An 18,391-nucleotide genomic window follows, 5' to 3' on the forward strand; every position below is an offset into this window, starting at 1 on the left:
ATTTTAAAGTAAGTGCTTTTTAAATCGCAATGTCAAACGCCTTATATTTTGTGATATCTTTTAAAAACGAAGATTTTTCCTATGAAATCGCAATTCCAAATGTACCCTTAGACTTGCTTATTGGGCCAATTGAGCCAAATTTGTATAAGCTCAACTTGGTTCGGCCGTAAAAGCACAACTCAGATTGTATAAGTCTGAATAAACTAATATAGTTTTTATTTTATTTTATTTATATAATATTGTTTTAAACTTTATAATGAAATATTTGAAGTATTCAAATGGATGAGAAGGGACCCTCTTCTTAATCTAAATAAAGTCATAATTATATCTATGTGAGCATAAAATGTAGGTATATAAACTTGAGGTTAAATTGTTTAAATCTATAAATCTTGCCTTATGTAATAAAACACTCTATCAATGATAAAAGGTTATATATCATTTTACAAAGAAGATTGGTTGGTTTAATTAACTTGAACCATATATTATTAATAATAATTAGCATGTACTTTTGAAAAACAATGGTTGGTTTAATTAACTTGAACCATATATTATTAATAACAATTAGCACGTGTTTTTGAAAATAAAAATATAAAAAGAGTGATTATATTATTTTATAAGAAGAATGAATAAGTTAATTAAGTAAGTTATGAACATGTTCGAGTTCGTTAAAAAAATGAATTTAAAAAAACGGAAATTTAATCTAAGCTCAATTCATACTCAAAATAAAAATAAACGAATAACAGCTCTACTTAGAAACATGAGAAAATTAAATTAAACAACATAGTTTCAACTTACAAGACAGTAGAATTGAGCTTTGGCTGCTTTGCAAACATTAAAAAATATTTAAATTTTTTGGACGAAAAATCAATGAAAAACCAACAAAAAGATTGATTGGAAAAACTTATTAAAGATTAGAGAGCCCCTATTATTAGGTCCCCGGTGTAAATCAGCCCCTTTACAACATCTAATCACCATTTGACACATCATCAATTTAAGAAAAATGCAAAATAAAATAAAAGTGAGAACAAACATACCAGATCAAAGAACAAAAACACCCTGGTTGGCCAAACCCACGCCGTGAGTTTGGCTAGGCTGTGACCCGCCTCAAAACCCATTTCTAATGCCTTTTTTGGTTGTGACCCGCTTCAAAATCTATTTATAATGCCTCAAAACTCATTTTTGGATTCAAATCTAAAATCTAGAGATAGAAGGTTAACCTTTTAAGAATTTTATTACCCTAAAGGCCAGAAAAGGTGACTCACGGCGCTGGAGGAGGTGATTGGCGGCGCCGGAGGAGGTGACTCACGTCTGGGTTACGACCAAACCCAACCATGGGTCACGCCAGAGCCATTGGCAGAGAAAAAGAGAAAGTGGGAGAGAAAGAGAAGAAGAGAAAATAAAATTTTTGGTGAAGATGAACCAGATAAGAAGAGAGTGGGAGTGAAATAAAAAATCCAATGATTTTACTCCTATTCTATCAGGGGTAACTAGCTGATGTGTACACCTTTTATTGGATGCTGCAAAACATCACTTTTGCGTATTGACCTGATAGAAGGTTTTCCCTAAAGATTAAATTGAAATCTTTCGAGAAAAAAACCAAAACTAAAAATCAACGCTCAGGGCAACTCTCCCAACCAAAGGGAGTGGCGCCAAAAAAAAAAAAAAGCGACCAGCACAACGACGTCGTTGACGGTTGAGACTCCTGGATTTTTTTTTTTTTGAAGTCTACAGACTACGCTCCTCCTGGATTGAGAAGGCAGGCAAATATACTGGCGGTGGAGGTCCTGGAGGATATAACACACACAAAGAAAGTCTCTCTCTCTCTCTGAATATCGTCGTCGGTAATTAAACACCGGTAAAACCTTTTTCTTTTTTCTTTTTTTCCTTGAATTTTTAACGATGGGTTTTATTATCTCATGTTTGGTTACGTGGAAAACTGGGGAACGAAGGAGAAAAGTGAAGGAAAGTTTTTCGAATATTGTGATAATTTTTTTTTTTCTGGGTATCGAAGAATTCGGTGAAGCCGTATCAAGATTTCATTTTCTTTTATCTATTTGTAGCTTTTTAATTTAAACATGATCGTCAACAAAATAAAGTTAGAATCTCTAATTTTTTTTTATATTTTTTTTATATTTTTTATTTTGGAGTAAATTTGTAATTTTATAACGATTTCGTCAGAAAAATAGACGAAGTTTGTATGGAATCGGATGGAATGATCAATTTGATACAAAAAGTTTACCACAAGGAACTATAAGATAATTTTTGTACCCCAAGGATTGATTTGATGGAAGCCTAACCCTAGGATCAGTTTAGTACTCCAATAGAAGAAGGAACACCTTTAAATCCTTGTTGATTGATGGTACAATTTCACCCAACTGTTCGGAGTTCAGCGAGCACATTGTCCAATTTTATATGGAGTTGTTTACTGAGCAGTGCAGTTGGAGGCCTGTGGTGGACGGTCTTTCCTTTGATTGAATGATTCTATTGATGAGGTTGAGGCTAGTTAGCTGGAGAGAGAGTTTGAGGAAAGGGAGGTGTGGGAGTTATTGAAAGCAATGAATGGTGGCAAGGCACCGGGCCCTGATGGTTACTCTATGGTGTTCTTCCAAGCTTGTTGGGTTGTTCTGAAAGAGGACATCATGAAGGTCTTTCATGAGTTCCATGCTAGTGGTAAGTTTGAGAGAAGCCTTAATGCTATGTTTCTTGCCCTCATTCCGAAGATTCTTGGGGCTGTTGACCCCAAGGATTTTTGCTTGATCAGTTTGGTAGGTAGCATTTATAAGATAATTGCAAAGATTTTAGCAAACAAGCTTAGGACAATTTTGGAGAAGATCACCTCTAAGTCACAAAATGCATTCATTCGAGGTAGTCAGGTAGGAAAATTTTAGATCTTATTCTTATTGCCAATGAATTCCTTGATAGGAGATTGAGATCTAGAGAACCGGGGATTATTTGTAAAATGGACTTAGAAAAAACTTATGATCATGTTAATTGGGATTTTCTATTGTACATGTCGAGAAGATGTGGGTTTGGGGGGAAATGTGCTCTTGGATAACTCATTGCAATTCCTCGGTGCGGTTTTCGTTGGTGAACGGCTCCTCCATAGGCTTCTTTAGTAGCTCTTGTGGCTTGAGGCAAGGGGATCCTTTGTAGCTTTTGCTGTTTGTTCTAGTGATGGAGGCATTGGGTAGGATGATTTCAGCTGCTATGAATGGAGGATTGTTGTCTGGCTTCTATGTGGGGACATAGGTTGATATCTCTCATCTTCTATTCGCTTATGACACTTTCCTTTTTTTTGGGGCCAATCCAAATCATCTTCGCATTTTACGGAGCTTGTTCTTATTATTTGAAGTTGTGTCGGGTTTGAAGACGAACTTATCCAAGTCAGTATTGGTTTCGATGGGAAATGCTGATAATGTGGCTGGGTTGGCTTGGATTTTGGATTGTGGGGCTATGTCCCTGCCTTTGAAGTATCTCGGTCTTTCTTTGGGGACATCCTATAAGGCCAAGCATATATGGAACGGTATTATCGATTAGATAGAACGTTGGTTGGCTAGTTGGAAAAAAGGTTGTATTTGTATAAGGGTAGTAGGATTACCCTTATCAAGAGCACCATATCCAACTTGCCTACATACTTCATGTCCCTGTTTCCTCTCCCTTCGAGTGTTGCAAATCATATTGAGAAGATCCAACATGATTTGTTATACGTTGAGCTAGGCAAATAGTTCAAATATCACCTAGTGAGTTGGTTGAAGGTGTGTACACCGATCTCTGAGGGGGGTTATGGGGATTAGGAACTTGTTGAGGTTCAATGAGGCTCAATCATGCTCTCTTAGGTAAATGGCTTTGGTGATATGGGCTTAAGAGAGAGGCTCGGTGGAGAGTGGTGGTGGAATCTAAATATGGAAGTTCGTGGGGAGGGTAGTGTTCTGATGAGCCTGTTGGGGCGTATGGGGTGGGTTAATGGAAGAATATTAGGAGGGGTTGGGGGAAATTCTGTAGTTACACCAGGTTTGAAGTGGGAGATGGCTCCAATGTTAGATTCTGGCATGATCTTTGGTGTGAGGATATGGCCCTTAAGGATGCCTTTCCAGTTTTATTTGGTATTGCTCGCGCAAAGGATGCTCATGTTGAGGTTTACATGGAATTTTTTTGGAGGTGCCATTCAGTGGAAGTTAAGCTTTGCTAGAGCAGCCTAGGACTAAGAGGTAAATGCCTTTGCCTAGTTCTACTGGATATTGTATTTAGTAAGAATAAGACTGGAAGGGTAAGATAGGTTGTGGTGAGTCCCACCTAAAACAGGGTTGTCATTATGGTGTTGAATCTTACTACAATGTCTTGGGTTGTCATTATGGTTTCCATTTCCCTTGGAAGAGTGTTTGGACGAAATTATGTTGAGGATGGCCTTTTTTTGTGTGGTCAGCGGTCCTATGGAAGATCCTTACAACAATCTCTGGAAGCGGAACGTCATTGTGGTTGATTGACGTTTTATGTGCAAAAGGAATAGGGAGTCCTTGGACCATCTTCTTCTTGTGAGGTTGCTTGCGTCATTTGGAATGTCTTCTTCAACCGATTCGGGTTGTCTTGCGTTATGCCTAGACGAGTAGTCGATTTGTTTGCTTGTTGGTAGATTGCTGGCAGGACTCGGAGTGTTGCTGTATGGAAGATGGTACCTTCGTGCATTTTGTGGTGTCTATGGAGGGAAATGAATCTAGGTGTTTTGAGGACAGCAAAAGGACTTTGGAGGAGTTGAAATCTTTATTTTTCAACACCTTGTATTTTTGGACAGTTGTTTATATTTCTCCTTTAGTGTTAATTATCATGTTTTTTTGCTCCTACTACCTATGTGGTTTCTCTTATACTTTCTGTGTACATGGAGTGCCTTACGCTTTCCTATGTTTTAAGTGGGAAATAGTAATTTCCGCAGTATTTGAAGTTGGTTTTTTTAGGGTCCCCTTCTATCAATTGCATAAGTGATTAAGTGTGTTCATTTGCTAATATTTTTAATTTTTTAATTTTTTTCTATGAAATTTTCCTTTTTGTTTGGGTTCTCCTTTTTTGATAGAATTAAGTTTGGCCACCTCTTAATGCTGCCGTTGTAGGACTATCTTCATAATTGATTGATTGAATTTGCCCATTTATTGGGGGTTTTCATTTTATTGATCAATTAAATTTGCAATTCCTTAATTTTTTGAAATTGAGGAAATGAAATTACATGAAAAAAAGAAGGAAAAATAAGCATTTTGGTCGTTACTATTTGTTGATATATCTATACTGGGTATATCTCCTTTGCAAATGTAATGGCCTTCGTCGTTATGTCATTGAAATATTTTTAGTTTGGTAGTGATGATGATGGTGATTTTTGTAGGCAATAAGAATATAAATATTAGAGGAAGGGAAACTCATAATGAGAAGGTTCTAGTTAAAGCAATGATTAGGGGCATTTTATAAGCGCGAATAGCTCTTGCTTTCTATTGATAATGCATGATGTTTATTTTATTTTGTCTATTCTTTCAGTAATGATCCCATACTTTGCATACTTGATGACTTAGAACATGAGGTAACATATTGAAACATTGATATCAAACAGATTTGAGTTGACAAATGGGGAAAAGGAAGGCAAAGACCAAGCCACCCCCAAAGAAGCGAATGGACAAGCTTGATACTGTCTTCAGTTGCCCCTTCTGCAACCATGGAACAAGTGTTGAATGTCGTATGTAAGTTATGATCATTAAGACTTGTTTCCCTATGGTACATTAATGTGCTGAGGTTGATGTCTTTCACTTCACTTCCAGAGCCTTTTTACATTATTTCATGCTCACATCTTTCTCCTTGCTTCTGTAGAAATTTTCCATTTTATTGAGTTCTGTCTCTCTTGTTCTGCATCATTTGCTTAGATCGTTTACAACACATGAAATTTAAGAAGTCATGCAAAGTGGCAGCTTAAATTCTGGCTTCTGAATTCTATTGACCGGGTCACCATATTTTTGCATCAACTAGATTTCTTTATCATACCTCTCTGAAGCTTGATGAAATGTTGCCATTCTTAGTAGTTTTGGGGAAAAAATAGTTTATTAGTCACATTTTCATGGCATGATTTTCATAATTAAAAAAGGGATTGGGAAAGTACATTATTAACCTCAGGTACAATTACTGCTGCCTAATAACTCTTCATGTGGTATCAAAGTAAAAAATATGCACTTGACTGTCGGTGTTTACCAGAATCAAATTTTAAGACACAGGGTTTTATTCCTTTTTATTTTTATTTAAAATAATGCTCCCATGCTTGGATATGTGAGTCGTGGTATTAGTTTTCCACAACAGATATCAGATGTGGTATGAAGTTTCATTATGCAATTCTTCCCCATAATGGGAGGGCTTTCTTTATCATTATTTGTTTCCTAGTGACGTGAAGAAAGTTATAACTTTGGTGTATGGAGTGTTTGTTTTATGCTGTTGAGGATGACTATTTCTCTTTGGCTCTTTCTTTATAAATAAATGAATTTATCAAGACAGAATAGATGCCATTGGAAAGGTTCAGGATTGGTTTTGTTTGTGTGCTCATGTACATAATTTTCATATTGCTGTTTATTGGAACTGAAAATTTTTATTTGGCTTCAGTGATATGAAGAACTTGATTGGTGAGGCTAGTTGTAGGATTTGCCAAGAGAGTTTTAGCACAACCATAACAGGTATGTTATTATCATTATTCTTGGCTTTGGACAGGAAGCTTTTAATAGAGATTAGATTGAAACTCTCTGCCTCTCTATCAAAATTGGCTCTTGGTTTTAATTAATGGTCTAATTGAATCCAACTGCACTTTGTGACCTGTTTATATTCAGAGAGCTGTTACCCATCATTCCCTTCTCCATCTCATGTCCATCCCTTTTGCAAATTTACCATTGGATTTCTACAAATTCAATGGTGGATTTGCCCATCTATTGTACGGAAATGTTCGGGAGATGGGCAAGTGAATGATTTCTATCATTTTTTTTTTTTTTTGTCTTCTACTTGCTTGTCTTCTGTAATCTCATTGCCAAACAATATCAGTGGTGAACTAATCTTTGTTTGATTTTGTTTTTTGCAGCTTTAACTGAACCCATAGATATGTAAGTGAAAAACTCTAAATGAATTTTATTCAGAAGTAGAGAATTGGTTTTCCGGTATCCTTTTATCTCATTTCATATTTTTTGAATGCAGATATAGTGAATGGATCGATGAATGTGAGCGGGTCAACAACCCCGAAGATGATGGTGCGTAGGAAGCTGTTAAGATGTTCATATTTCTGGTTCTCTGTTGGAGGAGGAAGAGTAAACCAGAAACTAATGTATATATTGTGTTTGCATGCATGTCTTGGGAATTTAAAGACCAAAAACTCTGTTCTCGTAGCTTGTCCCTTTACAAAATGTCTTGTGAGTAATTGAAAAAGCAGAAAGCTTTCACCTTATTCTGATCATTTGAAGTGTGATAAGGGAGCCAATGAATGAAGTCCTGTGAACATATACTTCGATTTAAGGTACTTGGGGAGTTTTTTTTTTTTTTTTTTTTTTAATATTTTTTCAAAATGCTCCAATCCCAAGTTAAAAAAATAAAAAAATTTAAAAATTTAAAAATTAAAATTAAAAATTAAGGGGTGGCCGGCCACCCCCGTTGGGCCTGGACCTGGGGTTGACTTCGGCCACCCTAGACCGTCCACCCCTTAATTTTTAAATTTTTAAATATATCATTTTTTTCCCCTCCCATCCTCTCTACTTTATATTTAGCACAGGTTCCAATGAACACTATTTTTGCTTCTTAACCTATTTTAATTTGGTATCCCAAAATAAAATAGATTAGTATTTAAATGAGCAATAATTTTTTTATTCCTTTTGTAAATCTGTTTTTTGTCAATATAAAATTTAAGCTTAGACTTTATATCAAATAATAGGACTTGAATCAATCACATATGCCTCGACTGTAAATCAATCTTATAATCAACGTTTTTAATTGATATTGACACTCATGCAAATGATAAGAACTGGTCTCCAAGAGGTAGCTCAATCGGCTGGGACCACACTTAATGAAGTGACGGTCACTAGTTCGAATTTTCCTCCCCCCTCTTGTACTGACATATCAAAAAAAAAAAAAAATGATAAGAACTGTTTCCAATAATAATATTTTTCTAAAGTAAAAGAGCAACCAACATGTATACAAAAAATTAACTTTGGAGAAGATTTTTATGTCCTTTGTTAATATTATTATTTTGAAAAAAAGAAAAGAAAAGCTTTAACATATAAACCCTTTATAATCAAAGAATATATTTGTCAAACAACCTATAAATTTAATAAATTAAAATCAAAAGTAAAACAGGAACTAATTTTATTTTTGGATAATTACCTTTTGTCCCCATGAAATTACAGCGCATTGCCACTTTCTCCCCATGAACTACCAACTATGATACCTAACCCCATCAAACTACCATCTTATGACAAAAAGCCCCATTCCGTTAGTTAAAGGGGTTAAAATTGACGGTCAATGGTCATATACAAATCATGTGTCATTTTAAATTTTTTTCTTCCACTTTAGCTCTACTTTAGACCGAGAAAATGACGTTTATACCCTCCTAAACCCTAATCCAACACATGAAAATAATTTAAAATGAGGGCAAAAGTGGAAAAAAAAAATAGCACATGACTTGCATATGACTGTTGACCGTCAATTTTAACCCATTTGACTGACGGAAGGGGGCTTTTTGTCATAAGATGATAGTTTGGTGGGGTCAGGTGCCATAATTCGTAGTTCATAAGAAAAAAGTGTCAAAACACTGTAGTTCATGAAGACAAAAGGTAATTATTCATTTTTTTTTTTTTAGAGAGGGGAGAGAGAGAGAGGAAGAAATAAGAAATTTAGCTTGAAAAATAGTGATTGGTTATTAATTTTTTATTAGGAAAAAAAAAAAAAAAAAAAAAAAAACCCAAAATCTGGGACGGACACGCAATAGTCACGTGACTTCAATTTACTTTTGGTGACAAAAGGTTCGCACCCAAATCCATCTCTCTCTCTCTCTCACTCTCTCTCTCTCACACTCGCCCGTATTTTCTTTTTTGAAATTCGCGGAGATTTTCGACAAATTTTAAGCGCTCAGAGCCTTCTAAATTCTAATCATACGTACTTTGGCGAGCACAAGCGCTGGTTCTATCTGAATCGAACGGTTCTTTTTTTGTTTTTTGTTTTTCGTTTTCTGAGAGTTTCAGAGGGAGACACAGAGAGAGGGACAGAGAAGAAGAGAGTATGGGTAGGCCTCCCAGTAATGGAGGCCCTGCCTTCCGTTTCATGCAATACGAGGTATCCTTCTTCTTCTGCGAATTTTATTTTCCTAATTTGTAATTCATGTTTATATGTACGTGTATGGGAACCTATATATGCACGTGTATTTGTCTTAAGTATTTATGTATTGTGCGTGTATATGGATGAATTCAAGCTAAATTTTTGGTTCGTAGTGGAAATTGTTTGATGGGTCAGTTTTATTGCAGGACTTATCCGCTTGATTTTCTGGATTTTGAATATTTGTCTTTTGTGAGTGTTTGCGCGCTAAATTTCGAATTTAGCGGTGAAATTATTAAGGGGGTCAGTTAAATTGCAGGTTCTATGTGCTGGGTTTTCTGGGGGGTTTTTCGATTTCTCTGGTTTATGGTTGATTTATAGAGGAGAGCTTTAAACAGTTGCATTTATCTTCGTACCGAGTTGAAGTTGAAGTAGATTTCGTTAAAAGGGTCAGTTTGACCTTTTCGCTTTGGACTTTTTCCTGGGTTATGCCTAACAGTGTGGAGGATTTGTTCGCATGCCGGTGGTTGGGGGTAACTATCGGAGGGTGGCCGTCTGGAAGATGGTGCCCTTTTGCATTATGTGGTGCCTATGGAGGGAAAAAAATGATAGTGGTTTCGAGAATCTAGAGAGGACCTTAGAGGAGCTCAAGTCCTCCTTCTTCTTTTTTCCCTCTTATTTGGACAACTGTTTATTTAGCTCTTTTAGTTATTAGCTTTTCAGATTTTGTTGTTCTCTTTTCTCTTTCTGATTAGGTGTTTTCTTGTATACTCTCTGTGTACTAGGGTTGCGTCCCTCTGCGCTTTTTATATACAAAATTACTTATCAAAAAAAAAAAAAAAAAGGTCAGTTTTATTGCAGTAATCAGCGTGATTTTCCGCTCTTTGTGCTTGGATTTATTGAAATATTTGTTGATTAATTGTATTCTTGTTTCCTTGTTTTGTTTCTTTTCTTTATAAATATATATGGTGCTATGATTTTGTTACATATATTTTTTTAATTCTCTTCCTTTTCTTGTGATTTGTTATAACTTATCCTTTGGTGCAGTTTGGTATGTATATAATCTGGATTAAATTTCACATGGGTCATGAAAGTTTCTGTTATTTCCATGACAATGATTATGTAGTCAACATTCATTTTAGCTTGTCGGGTGGGTTAGGGCATGTTTGGTAGCAGAAACCTTTTTGTATGTATCCAGAAACTTCGGAAGTAGATATGTAGTCAATATTAATCTTATGCCTCTCTGTTTTTATTGATAAAAAATCATAAGATAGTAACTGGAAACATTTTGGTGATGATCTGCCATGTTGGGATTTGGGAACAAAGTTTTACAGAACAGTTTTCAGAAATAAATCCTCAAATAAAGGTTTTGTGCCCTCTTAATTTTCTCCTTGTTTGCAAAAATGCTCCAAGTTCTCTGTGTTGCAGCTTTTTCTTTCTCTTTTTTCGTTTTTTAGTGGGTTCTTAGGTCAGTTTCTTGTGGTTTTCTTATCTATGGGCGATTCAAGGTAATTTTGACATTGATGTGGAATGGCCCCAGAATAGCTGCATGGTAATGGCAGGAGTCTACACCTAAGCTGCTTCTGATTTCGATTCTTAAACAATAATTATATGTAAACTTTTACCCTAACAAGGAAAAGAATGGCCATTTATTTAAACTGGTACCATCTTTTCTCTAGAAATCAGATGATTTTGTGCTCATCGACTAGTCACCTGACAAAAACAATAATTCGGGGACCACTACAATAAAGTTGATGATTGATAAAGAATGGGGAATGCTAATAGTAGAGCATTCATTTTGTAAATTGAAGGCTTTTGCTAGGTAGATATTCTTGTCAATTACCTCTGTCTGCATGATGTCATATGCGAATAATCTCTTTAATGGTGGAATTGGATAAAAAATTAGTAGGAGATTGTAGCTATAATTTAAAACCCTCAATAACAGAATGTCTTGCTGCTTTCCAAGGTTGTGGAAATGGAAGCTATTCTGCAACAACACAACAATACGATGCCGTCACGTGATGTTCTTGTGTCACTTGCAGAGAAGTTCAGGTGTGCCTTAATTTCTTTTAATTTAAGCATTGTAACTGTAATTGTAACGCATTTTTTAACCCCAAGGGGTTGGCCCAAGTGGTGAAGGCCTTGGTCTTGAGGTATTGCTCCCTTCAAGGTCCAAGGTTCAACACCTCATGGGTGCAAACAATTCCTTGGGGTCACACGCCCTGGTGAAAAGCCAGCGACTTAATCAGTTCCGTGTAGGGAAACTTCCGAGAGTGCGGTGCACGGGACTGAGGTTTACTCTGCAGGGGTGGGTCTAAAGGGTCCTACCTTGGAGAGGTTCCCCAACATAAAAAAAAAAAAAAAAAAAAAATTGTAACACATTTTTCTTTGGTTGTAGTGAGTCGGATGATCGAAAAGGCAAGATTACAGTTCAAATGAAGCAAGTATGACATTTTATTGTATTTTTCCCCTGATGCGGAATCATGTAGAGTCTATTTCTCATTTAGAGCCTTCATTTTAGGTTTGGAATTGGTTCCAAAATAGGCGGTATGCTATACGAGCAAAACTAAGTAAGGCTCCTGGGAAGTTAAATGTGTCTCCTGTGCCTCGGGATGATTCAACTCCGGTGAGAAACGTGCCACAATCTATAGCTGCTCCGATACCTGCTCCTTCAGGTGGGATGCATCCCTCTCTATGTTCTAGTTTTAAAGGCCTCCTTTGTCTTTTCCAGAATTTTGGGCTTTACTTGCTTTATGTAGTACTGTTGGAATTGAGCCTGGTAGCCAGATTGAAGTTGCTCCATGCTTAGATTTGTTTAATCAATTAGTGTGTGACTTTATATCTTTTTGAATGCTTAACATTTCTAAATCTGCTAGTGTTGTCAATTTGGTTTGTCCGTAATCACTGTATAGCTCAATATTGGCTTATATCAGCTTCTATGTGCATGATGTGCTTAGCTATTGCTTTCTGTTGTTATTTCCTATTCTGATCTATTACAAGGTGTAACAACTATTAAAGGAAATAAAAAAGAACTCTACTCTTAAGAAGGGCTCTCAGTGTACGTTCTTTCCACCAATTCAGGCCACAAATCTAGAAAATGTTATAGTATTTTTTAGGTTTATCTCCCTTCCTCTTGTTCTTTGTCTTTCTTCCCTCATTACCTCTCTTTCTCCAGACTATGGTATGACACTGTGTGTGTTATGTTTATCTCCCTTCCTGTTCTTTGTCTTTCTTCCCTTGTTACTTCTCTCTATATGCCATGTCGGCTCAAAGCCTCTCTGTATAGTCAGACGTTGTAAAAGCATATCATAAGGTACCATTACCTTGTAAAGGAAATGCATGAAACTTGAAAGTATGGGCCATCATACCTGGATTTTGATTCCAGAATTTCTTTGGAAAAGTAGTAGTCCAAATCAGTCTTCATAAGGAAAGTTACAGATTGTGTTTGATCTTAGCCCATTGATTTGGATCTAAATTTGGTTGATGTTTTTGAGGGGACTAAATTTGTACCTTGGTCCTCGCATACCTGGTTCAGGTCCCCTACTGAAATAAATCAAGCTGTTACTCTTCCATATACTACCCTTCTTACTCTTCCATAATATGCCTCAGTTCAATAGGGACAGGCAGGATTCAGTTCACCAGACAGTTCAGCTTTCCATTGGTAAGTCTTCCCAACGATTATCTATAGGCTGGCCTTTTCTGCTACTGTCTATGTTCTTTGGAGAGAAAGAAACTCCAGAACCTTTAGGAATGAGACCAGAGAGGCTACTTTTCTGATTTAGAAGATCAATGCTTTTGCTGGAGGCATGTTGTGTGCCTGGAAGAGGGTGAATGGGGATCAACAGAATCTTTGGTTACAAAGATCCTGGCTGCTTCCTGCATCTATCTCTAACGTGTAGCTCTCCTTGTATGGGCTGCTTGATTTTTTTGTTTGTTTGGTTCTTCTACGATATGATTGGGATTGTGTTAATGGCTGGCTTCTTTGCATTATAGTGAGTCTGGGACTCTGGTGTATGCCCCTGAACCCGGGTTCTTTATTTATTTAGTACACACTATATTTACACAAAAAGAAAAAAAATCTTACTCTTCCATTTCTGTTTTTCTCAATGCTGAATAATCCTTTTATCTTTACCATATGAAGAATCCCGTGTTGTCAATGTATCTTGATTTATTTTTTATGTTATCTGTTGTATATTTGGAAGCATGTTGAGAATATACTGTTTAAGCAGAAACTTTACAAGCTTGTACTTTGCAGGGTTTAACTTGGACACAAAAGATATATTCAATGCACAAACCATAATATTTTGGAGTTACTGAAATTCCATATTTAGTTGTGTGTACGTTTCTCTGCCTGTATATATTTTCAGAGAAACGCTCAAGTTTTGTGATATCATTAAATTTCATCTATCCATTTTAATTTTTCAGGGAAATGAGCATTAACCATTGTGAGTAGTATTTGATACAGTTCCTGCACACCTTTGTGTTCCTTACGCTATCTTGAAAATTTAACTGTCTCTCAATGCACAACAAATGAATGATACAGGAGTTTCAGAAATTGAAACTTGATATGGTATCAAATTACAACGATGCTTCCATCGATCAGAAACACAACCTACACCAAAAAGCACACTCTTGGCTGGATATATTATTTGGCTTGTCAATGTTTTTCAAATTATCAAATGATAGATGAATAGCTGCATCACACGATATCATGATGTCAATTAACATAGATGTCTAGTAGTTTGTGCACTTCATTCATGCTCTCTGCAAATTACAACCCATCTTCCTTCTTTGACTAGTTTGCTTTTGGTTTTCCTAAAATGGTGAAAAATAAAGTAGAAAAAAAGACCCCTTCTTAACTGCCACATGAGCCCTGAAAAGTCATTGATTATTAATTATGAAACACAGAGCTGTAGATAGATGCTACTACATTTCAATACGTCATTTTCCAAGGTGTATTTTGTTAGGCATCTGCTTTGATATGTCATTGTATTTATAGGATTTATTTAGCCTTCATTTTCTTTTATCCAGTTCCAAGTGCAGGAAAGGGTGCTCCCGAAAATTCTGTGTTGGAGTTCGAAGCTAGATCTGGAAGGGATGGAGCATGGTTAGTGTTTCTTGTCTTTCATTTATAGGAATCTGTATTTCTTGATGCTTCCTGTATTATTTCTGATAATGATCATTTTCTATGGTAAATGACTTACTAGTAATTAATCTAAATTTTTTATTTTATTTTCTTAGGTATGATGTTGCTACCTTTTTCTCCCATAGATTGTTGGAGACTGGTGATCCAGTAAGTTTCAAGTTCCTCTTCAATACATTGTTAAACTACTTCGGTTTTTTGGAATGAAGGCTACTTTCTCACCTTATCAGAGCCAGTGGCGAAAAAGTCTTCTTAGAATCAATACCAAGAGTTTTTTTTTGGCTGAAATAGTTCTATTTTTCTATTGTTATTATTGTTTCATATTAATCCATGCATCCTTTACAGCTTATTTACATCTCTTTCCACCTTATTAATTATTGAGTTAATTAGTTGTCATAGAATAAGTAATTTTTTTTCCCTTGTGAAGGATTTATCTACAAAGCATATATCCTGGTTGACCTTGTAAGACTTGGATTGAACTATTAAATTGGCTCGCAAGATATACCCAGAATGATACGATGGATGGGTCAAGTCAGAATACTTGTTTGGAATTGTTCCTCATCTTTCTTGTCAATCCCTCAAATATTGCTTCTTCTTTTTTTCTTCTGAAATTTTGTCCATAAAAGTTTGATGTAAAATAGAAATAAAACTGGTGCTATTTTTTGGCTTACTTTTTATTTTTATTTTTTATGCTGTTTGGCCTTTGCTTATTTCTTTTCTCATGTCTTTAATCTTGCTGTATATTTCAGGAAGTACTGGTCCGTTTTGCTGGGTTTGGACCAGAGGAGGATGAGTGGGTTAATGTTCGCAAGCATGTCAGGCCGCGCTCTCTACCATGTGAATCATCAGAATGTGTTGCAGTTCTTCCTGGAGATCTCATACTCTGTTTTCAGGTGGGAATTTATGCAAGTGCCAGTAAGACATGTATTTACCCTGGTAAAAATAGGAGTTATCCTAATCAGATTTTGGAAACTCCTTTGTTCAATGCTTTAAAAATTTTCAGGAAGGTAAAGAGCAGGCTCTTTACTTTGACGCCCATGTCCTTGATGCACAAAGAAGAAGGCATGATGTGAGAGGTTGCCGTTGTAGGTTTTTAGTGCGTTATGATCATGATCAGTCTGAGGTATATAATTGCCTGTATTCTCTTAGTTTGCAGCTTCAGTTTCTTTTCTTTTTCAATAGTTTGGTATCCTTTCTCTCTCAACTCTATAATTTTGCTCTGCTCTGTGGCCTATTTGATAAGGTTGATATTAATTTCCTGACTAGTATGATGATGGGTACTTTTTCGTGTGTATGTTGCCATTTGTCTATACATGGTAGAAATCATCTATTTCTTTATGCTCATTCATTTTATATGAATTTTCTGTCCAACAGTAATGGTTGAGCCCAAATGCACATCGTTCTATAGGTGTTTATATCTCATGCTCTGATGGCAATCCATTTTATTTCAAGAAGCCACTGGAAAATGAGTGCAGCTTTTGATTCTTGTTTAAATTCCTTTTATTGCAATTCACCGTGGCATTTCAGCCTCTCCATGGCCTTTTCTTATTGTTATTTCTTTCGTTCTTTTCCCCAATTCCTTGGTTTTCAAGGAAATCATTTCTTGAGACAAGACTGATACAAGAGTGGCTTTAAATCTATCGATGCATTTGTTCGTCATGGTGTGAGACAAAGGTGAGGGTTAGGAGTTTCATATGTTTTAACTTTTTAAATATGGTATATATATTTTTTAGATAAACAGAGCATGACATGATTTTGCAAAGGTTTCCAGTGAACTAATTCAAGGTCTATATAGTAGTTATAAATCCTTCTTTACATTATGAAGTGACCAGCTGAAACATGAGTACTCTTTTAGGTAATGAATTTCGTTTGAATGACTCTTAGGAGTGTTTGGATGTGCATAAATGCAAGAAATGAAGTTTTGTTTTATGTGGTCTTGGAATGAATTACTTTCTAAACCTCTCAATTACTGTCAATTTGGATGATGAACATGGATTCAATCAGAATATTAGCTGGACACTGAATATGACATTTCAAAACCCCCCCTTTTTCCAAACATGACTTTGTAATTGCATTGTTATGTCATTCAAGTGCAGCTTACGATCTAATGTTAATTTATTTGGTTGCTTCATGTTTTCATCCCTCAGGAAATTGTGCCGCTCAGAAAGGTTTGCCGCCGGCCCGAAACTGACTACAGGTTGCAGCAGCTTCATGCTGTAAATGAGGCAGCTTCCATGGACCATCAGAAAACTAGCATGGATCCTCCGGCAGTCAGTGCTCCAAGGGTTACTACTCCTGTGGAAACAATGCAAAAGCAGCGTTATGCTGATGCAGCTGTGATGCCCCCAGTATTGCATGCTAATGTTTCTGTAGCCAATCTTACAGTAATCCCAGAACCAAAACAAGCTGAAACTAGCAACACTAACATTGCAGGAAAAGCTAATGTTCCCCCGGCCGCTGCATTCGTCAGCACGGCTCCTGGTGGCTCCATTGAGAACAGGCCAGAAGCAAATTAGTAGGTTGATTAGACATTCTGTAATTTTCCTCCTTATTTTATTTTAGTTTAGTTTTATATTTTTTTAAAGAAAAAATTGTTAATGAGCTTTTGGGATGCGTAATACTCCGAGTAGGGTCTGTTTTCATGATGGCCTCTTACAATTCAGTAGTGATTTCCTTCATTACATCATTTTTCCCCCCCTTTATTCTTGGCTGAGTTCTTAGCACATGATAATTGAACTTGAATTGATCTTCATGCTTTTTCTGAATTCCAAATAACAAATCAAGAAAGAGAATGAAGAAATGACAATTATTATAATGTTAAATTGTTAGGAATTTTTTATTTATTTTCTTAGTGTCCTTGGGTATGAAGCAAAGCATTATATTTGTTCCTTCCATGCCTTCTCTGTCACAAGCTAAGTCCCCTTGAAGTAATTACTTCCATCTTTGATTTTATTTTGCATGGTCTGCCTATTACTAAATCCAGCCTTTCTTCCCTACTCCCAATGAAAGTTGAGTAATGCTATACACTACATTAATATCTTATTTTTATCTTTCTATGTTGAGTACTAGAATCTAGCAGTCATTATGTATATATTTTTTAACAAGGGCCGATTAACGTTATTACGTTTTGTCATGTCAGCATAGTAAGATAAAAATGAGATGTGGGTGTGGTATACAATATTTTTCTTTCATTTTTTATCCCAAAGGAAAAAGAAGTTTTATCACTTATAAATTGAAGAGTAATGTTATAAAATATATTTTTATTCTACAATATTTGATGTGACAGCTTAATTCTTATATAATGTTTTGCTATAAAAAAAATAAAAATAAAAAATCAACAATTGATTCATTGGAATATAAAAATATTGTATATAATATTTCAATAAATTGAAACATGATGTAGCAACCATGTAAAAAGAAGGCAGCCTTCATGACCATTCACCATAATTGAAAACTAAGAGAAGGGCTAAAAAAGCCTCATGACCTTTCAATCCTTTTCATAATCGGGATTTCATATGGTTTAACTTTAGATATATGCTTTTTAGTATTTTTTAAGTAGGGCTGGGTATCGGTCATATTGGTCCGGTTATAGGGGTTACTGATTACTGACCGATAAGCTATCGGTTAATCGGTTCCTAACTGATTACCGACCGATAATGAATGATACCCAAAATTATCGATTATATCGGTAATCGGTTAAACCAGTTTAACCGATTAAACCGATTTCGTTTTAAAGTCATGTCTCTGGCATTTGAGAAGTTGTTGGGGAGGAAACGAAGCAGGCCAAAACACAAGTCCAAGATGAGGAGGAAACCATCTGCTAGCACTGTGTGAGTAGTGTTGAAACTGAGGCAGAAGAACAAGATGAAAGTCAAGAAACCAGAAAGGGAAAGATGGGATATCAATCGTGGGTAGCAGGAAATGATGGTCTGGTTTCTAATGGTG

The 18,391-nt window shown here is 35.9% G+C and overlaps 2 protein-coding genes across 2 annotated transcripts; both read left to right on the forward strand.

Moving 5' to 3' along the window:
* Nucleotides 1-1,710: 1,710 nt before the first annotated feature.
* LOC132175850 (transcription elongation factor 1 homolog) lies at nucleotides 1,711-7,519 on the forward strand. Its single transcript, XM_059587920.1, has 5 exons — nucleotides 1,711-1,855; nucleotides 5,591-5,717; nucleotides 6,622-6,692; nucleotides 7,088-7,109; nucleotides 7,201-7,519. The coding sequence occupies exons 2-5, from the start codon at nucleotides 5,605-5,607 to the stop codon at nucleotides 7,259-7,261; spliced, it is 267 nt and encodes an 88-aa protein (XP_059443903.1). The 5' UTR covers nucleotides 1,711-1,855; nucleotides 5,591-5,604; the 3' UTR covers nucleotides 7,262-7,519.
* Nucleotides 7,520-9,041: 1,522 nt separating this feature from the next.
* On the forward strand, nucleotides 9,042-17,148 carry LOC132175698 (protein SAWADEE HOMEODOMAIN HOMOLOG 2-like). The gene is made up of 9 exons (XM_059587720.1): nucleotides 9,042-9,324; nucleotides 11,270-11,355; nucleotides 11,702-11,747; nucleotides 11,825-11,978; nucleotides 14,335-14,410; nucleotides 14,545-14,596; nucleotides 15,196-15,339; nucleotides 15,450-15,569; nucleotides 16,594-17,148. The coding sequence occupies exons 1-9, from the start codon at nucleotides 9,271-9,273 to the stop codon at nucleotides 16,960-16,962; spliced, it is 1,101 nt and encodes a 366-aa protein (XP_059443703.1). The 5' UTR covers nucleotides 9,042-9,270; the 3' UTR covers nucleotides 16,963-17,148.
* The last annotated feature ends 1,243 nt before the right edge of the window (nucleotides 17,149-18,391 follow it).

Source organism: Corylus avellana, chromosome ca3 (assembly GCF_901000735.1).
Source record: "Corylus avellana chromosome ca3, CavTom2PMs-1.0".
Classification (NCBI taxonomy): Eukaryota; Viridiplantae; Streptophyta; class Magnoliopsida; order Fagales; family Betulaceae; genus Corylus; species Corylus avellana.

Bases quoted from the DNA above. Each gene is read 5' to 3' on its own strand.
- LOC132175850 (XM_059587920.1), top strand. From the start codon at position 5,605: ATGGGGAAAAGGAAGGCAAAGACCAAGCCACCCCCAAAGAAGCGAATG. The intron at 5,718-6,621 runs GTAAGTTATGAT...ATTTGGCTTCAG, and splicing joins ACAAGTGTTGAATGTCGTAT to TGATATGAAGAACTTGATTG. The intron at 7,110-7,200 runs GTAAGTGAAAAA...TTTTGAATGCAG, and splicing joins TTAACTGAACCCATAGATAT to ATATAGTGAATGGATCGATG.
- LOC132175698 (XM_059587720.1), top strand. From the start codon at position 9,271: ATGGGTAGGCCTCCCAGTAATGGAGGCCCTGCCTTCCGTTTCATGCAA. The intron at 11,356-11,701 runs GTGTGCCTTAAT...CTTTGGTTGTAG, and splicing joins TCACTTGCAGAGAAGTTCAG to TGAGTCGGATGATCGAAAAG. The intron at 11,979-14,334 runs GTGGGATGCATC...TCTTTTATCCAG, and splicing joins TCCGATACCTGCTCCTTCAG to TTCCAAGTGCAGGAAAGGGT.